This window comes from Myotis davidii, unplaced genomic scaffold, assembly GCF_000327345.1.
Source record: "Myotis davidii unplaced genomic scaffold, ASM32734v1 scaffold151, whole genome shotgun sequence".
NCBI lineage: Eukaryota > Metazoa > Chordata > Mammalia > Chiroptera > Vespertilionidae > Myotis > Myotis davidii.
This window is the reverse complement of record NW_006285248.1, coordinates 3,536,320-3,541,509: the sequence shown is the minus strand read 5'-3', so window position 1 is coordinate 3,541,509 and position 5,190 is coordinate 3,536,320. Positions and strand designations below refer to the sequence as shown.

General features: G+C 35.7%; 1 protein-coding gene across 1 annotated transcript in view; it reads left to right on the top strand.

The window, feature by feature from the left end:
* The window catches only part of SMARCA5 (SWI/SNF related, matrix associated, actin dependent regulator of chromatin, subfamily a, member 5), a 38,150-nt gene that overhangs the window by 11,098 nt on the left and 21,862 nt on the right, over positions 1 to 5,190 (top strand). The window contains exons 5-9 of the mRNA XM_006755962.2: positions 769 to 869; positions 1,594 to 1,773; positions 2,890 to 3,045; positions 3,133 to 3,264; positions 4,348 to 4,416. Of these exons, the coding sequence (XP_006756025.1) occupies positions 769 to 869; positions 1,594 to 1,773; positions 2,890 to 3,045; positions 3,133 to 3,264; positions 4,348 to 4,416 (638 nt within the window). The remainder of the gene's footprint in view (positions 1 to 768; positions 870 to 1,593; positions 1,774 to 2,889; positions 3,046 to 3,132; positions 3,265 to 4,347; positions 4,417 to 5,190) is intronic.

Below are 5,190 nucleotides of genomic sequence, written 5' to 3'. Positions count from 1 at the left end.
ATTCTGGGCCAGCTTTAGCTTGAGGCTTGGCTCCAGCTCTTAGGCCTCTGCTGAAAGTAGGTTTCTGGCCTTTGCTTACAATGTTGCGATTCTGCTGGCTGAAGTCCTGAGGTAGTCGTTACAGTGTTTCTTAAACTTAAACTGCAGGTCAGAGGCCTGCAGCTGCAGGTGGGGAACGTTGGTTTCCTCCGTCACTGAAGCAAGCAAGCCTCATGTTAGTTTCAAGCTGCCTGGCTGCCGGCTGCCGGCTGCCATCTTGGCTGACAGTTAATTTGCATATCTCGCTGATTAGCCAATGAAAAGGGTAGCGGTTGTACTCCAATTACCATGTTTCTTTTTTATTAGTGTAGATTTTCCCTTAGTTAGGAAAATAAAATCCTCTGAGAACCACTATTTGGATCATCATGAAAGGTCAAAACACTTGGTTAGAAACCTTTGTGATGACATTAAAAAAGGAAATAAGAGCCTCCAGGACCAAAAAAGGGGTAGCACAGGAAACCGAGTGTTTGGTGGGTATTGTGTCTACAGTCATGTTTCCTACATCTGGTTATCTTCCCTATCCATCTATTCCTACTTCACTCAAGACCACAGTCACTCCTCCAGGGACGTGCAAAATTGGAAGGTTTCAAATTTCCCATTCTTAAATCTAGTAAAGAAAGAGTAAAGACAAGTAGGCTCAAGTTAAACCTCTGAGTATCAGATGAAGGGTACTGCCTACCTATATTTCTTGTCTTTAAAATATGTTTTTGTTTTTTCTTTTGTTTTTAGATGTAAAGTGGGGTAAACTGAGAGATTATCAAGTCCGGGGATTAAATTGGCTCATTTCTTTGTATGAGAATGGAATCAATGGTATCCTTGCAGATGAAATGGTATGTATTTGGTAGTTTTTTAGAAGGTGTTATTTTGCAATTTAAAATTTATACCATTATGTTTGTAAAAGTGAAGACAGTATAACAGTCTTTTTTTTTTTTTTTTACAATCTAGAACTGTTAGCAAACTAATTCTCTGACAAACTGATATAAGCAGCTTGCTTTTGTTCATAAAGTGGGATCTATATTTCAATTGTGAGGAATTATTCATTATCTATGAAAGTAATACATTTGAAAAATACATTTTGAGAAACATGCTTTTGGTTGACTTTTGTAATGTAATGATTTTGCCATTTCCCCCCACTTCTATAGAAAACAACGGAGGTCATTGAATGTTTAATTATCATCAATATTTTTTTCAGGGGGCAGTTTGTGCAGTTCTGTCTCATAAAACATTTTATCTCTTGTTTACTTATGAGTCATGTAGTGAATGTTTAAAAACATTTCCATATATCTATAGTGATAAAACATTCAATTGTTTGGAGAAAGTATGGAGTCAAAAGAAATGGGTTTCTGTAGCTCTGTTTGGTGACCTCCTTCAGAGACTTGTAAAGATTTAAATGACACAACAATCATAAACGTGACACATATCAAATCTTTGTCATTTGTTAGCTATTAAAAACACATAGCTTTTATTTTAAATGAGTATGTCAGAAAGTATAAATATGGAAGTCTGTTTTTGTTGTTGTTTTTAATTACTTTGTGTTATTCTGAAATCTTTCAGGGCTTGGGAAAGACTCTTCAAACAATTTCTCTTCTTGGATACATGAAACACTATAGAAACATTCCTGGCCCTCACATGGTTTTGGTTCCTAAGTCTACATTACACAACTGGATGAGTGAATTCAAGAGATGGGTACCAACACTTAGGTCTGTTTGTTTAATAGGAGATAAAGAACAAAGAGTAAGTCTCTAGTATTTTTGATATTAAAAGAATTTAGGTTTGGTGCAGAGGGAATAGCTAGAGGAGGGATAAAAGAGCAGAGGTCCATAATAAACTTGGTCTTTATAAATATTAGTAATTTACAAATGTAGTATTGCCTTGGGGGTTAAGAATCATATTGGGGAAAAGGATTTATAGACTATAGAGAGCTATGAGAATATAGTTTGTTTTTTCTTCTTTTGGGGGTGGTTGTATAAAATCAAAGGCTGTATTCTCATTCTAGAAGCATTTTTTAAAAGAAGGTAAGTGTGTGAGGTGGTTGGAAATGTAAGGAGTCAGTTTTTTGGATTGGAGCATATAATGTTAATAGTCATAAAATAGTAATTTTTTAAAATGGACTAAGTCAATTATAGTAATTTGGTGAGTTGGTATGATAGCTATCGAAATAAAGTTAAAATGTTTATCAATTTGACATCCTTTTAGAAGAAATGGAAATAATATAGTTAAAAACATAAACCTTAGATTTAAAAATTTACTCAACCTGTACTGAAAGATTATATGCTTAATTTTGTTTTCCCTCTATTTGGTTATCAGTGATGATTCTTGATATTTTTTCCTCCCTATAGAGATACTTTGAGTATTTTAAGTTACCAAATTGGTTTTTATGTTTTGGAGCCCAATTGTTTAACCACTATTTGCTTCAGTTTCCTTACTTGTAAAATGAGACTAGTAATACAGTGTCTTACTACAGTCCATAAACATGAAAGGCATGAAAATGCTTACTGCAAACTATCCTTTAGTCCACTGTCTTTTTGTATGTCAGACCCATCCCCCTTTTTCCTAAACCTGTCTTCTAAGAATTTCAGGACCTAGTGGAATCTGAGAAAGAAAACATTTTAAGAGTTAGTCTGTTGAATTTTGCCCTGATTAATATTGTCAGTTATTTTTTACTAAATGGCTTCAACGCTTAAATGACTAATGAAATTAACTTTAGTGATAAGAAACCATGCATAATATAGATAACGAGCCCTTTTTAATATTCCCACCACTTTTGTGTATTAGATTACTAGTCACCAACAAATTTGATATATAGTTTATTTCTGCATGATGTTTTGTTTTTTTTGTCTTGCTACACAGGCTGCTTTTGTCAGAGATGTTTTATTACCGGGAGAATGGGATGTATGTGTAACATCTTATGAAATGCTTATCAAAGAGAAGTCTGTTTTCAAAAAATTTAATTGGAGGTACTTAGTTATAGATGAAGCTCACAGGATCAAAAATGAAAAATCTAAGGTAATTTGATATTTAGATGTGAAAATTATTTGTGCCATTATGTGATCAACATGCAGAATATACTAATGATGATCTTGGTTCTTTTAGTTGTCAGAAATAGTGAGGGAATTCAAGACTACAAATCGACTATTACTAACTGGAACACCTCTTCAAAACAACTTGCATGAGCTCTGGTCACTTCTTAATTTTTTGTTGCCAGATGTCTTTAATTCAGCTGATGTAAGTATTTCTAATTGTTCTCTGGTTGGACTAATAATGTTTTTATTTAAATGTTACACATTTTCTTGTAATAGAATTGGCCTGCTTTTCAGCACTCCTAAGGGTTTTAGGGGAGGTGACAGGGGAAGAGCTCAATAGAATGAATATTCAGCAGCTTTCCAAGCCTATCCTTTCAGGGTAGGCACCAGGGCAGGGGGTCATTATTCAGTGCAGCTGTTCCTGAGGTCATCCTTGGCCATGGTGTTGCTTGTCTGGTTTTGCTGCTTTTCTGTGCCTGGAGCTGAAATACAACTAAGGCCTAGATGTTATCTCTAGGGAAAAAAGGTCAGAGTGCTAATCCCATGACCAGGAATATGCTAGGGGAAGAAAGATCACCCTGGGGGTGAGGTCCCACCCTATAATTGCCCTTTGCTAGGCACCCAGGGGTTTTCACCCTGGTCACCTTTTGTACCCGGCCCATCCTTGCTCTGCCCCTCTAACTGCCTACCACAGTCCATGTGGTCTTAGAGAGCAAAATCTAAAGTGATTTTAATTTATTTTTTTAAATATATTTCTTTATTGATTTCAGAGAGGAAGGGAGAGGGAGAGAGCTAGAAACATCAATGAGAGAGAATCATTGATTGGCTGCCTCCTGCAACGGCCCCCACTGGGGTTGGAGCCTGCAACCTGGGTATACGCCCTTGGCCGGAATCGAACCTGGGACCCTTCAGTCCACAGGCCGACGCTCTATCCAGACCGGCTAGAGTGTGATTTTAATTTTTAAGCTTTTCTGAAACAGGATATATTTCAAGAATATTAATTTTCTAGTTATTTTTATACTTGCTTTCCAACTATTTTCACTGAAAATTGTCATCTTGATGTTTTTTTTAAAAAATGTTTGGAAATAATATGATTTTCAAACTAGTTATAAAATTATTTGCTAACAATAGTGCACCTATGAAAAATAGGGGATTAAAACAAAATGATTTTTGTGGTTCACAACTCAAATATTAAACAGTTCTAGAAATCAGTGCTGTAGTTAGCATAATGGGATATTTGTATTATTACCTCTGATTTTAGCATATGTTTTGTTTGTTAATCTAGGACTTTGATTCCTGGTTTGATACAAACAATTGCCTTGGGGATCAAAAGCTAGTTGAGAGGCTTCACATGGTAAGTATTTACAGTATGATTAAGACACATTTCTAAATGGGAGTAATGATAGAGATTTAAATTAGTGGATTACTTCTTTGTTAACAAAATATAGTGGCTTTAGAATCTGGTCTGTTTGAATCCTGCTACTTAATGATTTGATCTTATAATGGGGGAAGGAGTATGGCATTTTTAGTGTTAGGACCTTGGATGCAATCCTGGATTAGTGATTGGAAAAACTAATCCCTTAGGGTTAAAAAGAAGTACAGTGAGGGAAAAGAAGAGTTGCATAAAGATTAACATAGACAAGTTTTCAAAGGTTAATTCCATTTACATTCTGTAGAAAAATCTATATCAGGTTTCATCCTGAAAGGCTTAAAGCTCCATCCGTTCAGTTCTTAAATCCAATGACTGTGTATAAGCAGTTGCTAATGGTTCATTGTGAGCAGAGTTTTCCTTGCTATGAAGATTCACAAGTGAAAGCTGGTAGATAGAAAAATTTATCTAATAGACCCCCAGATAAAGAAATCCTGGCCAACAGGATAAAGCCAGACCCTGTAAGCAAGGTATATAATCAACTTCTATTGACATTCCAAGTCAGGATAATTCTTTGGGGGAGGAGGAAGCTGATTTTCCTGTGTAATGGCATCCTGACACTTCTACCAGAGATACCAGTAAGCAAGCTCCCGTTTGTGACAAGCAAAAATGTCTGTACGCATTACGTATATTCCTTACATATGTTCCGTTACATAAGTCCCTCCAAGGCTTAGAGCAGTGGTTCTCAATCTTTCGAAT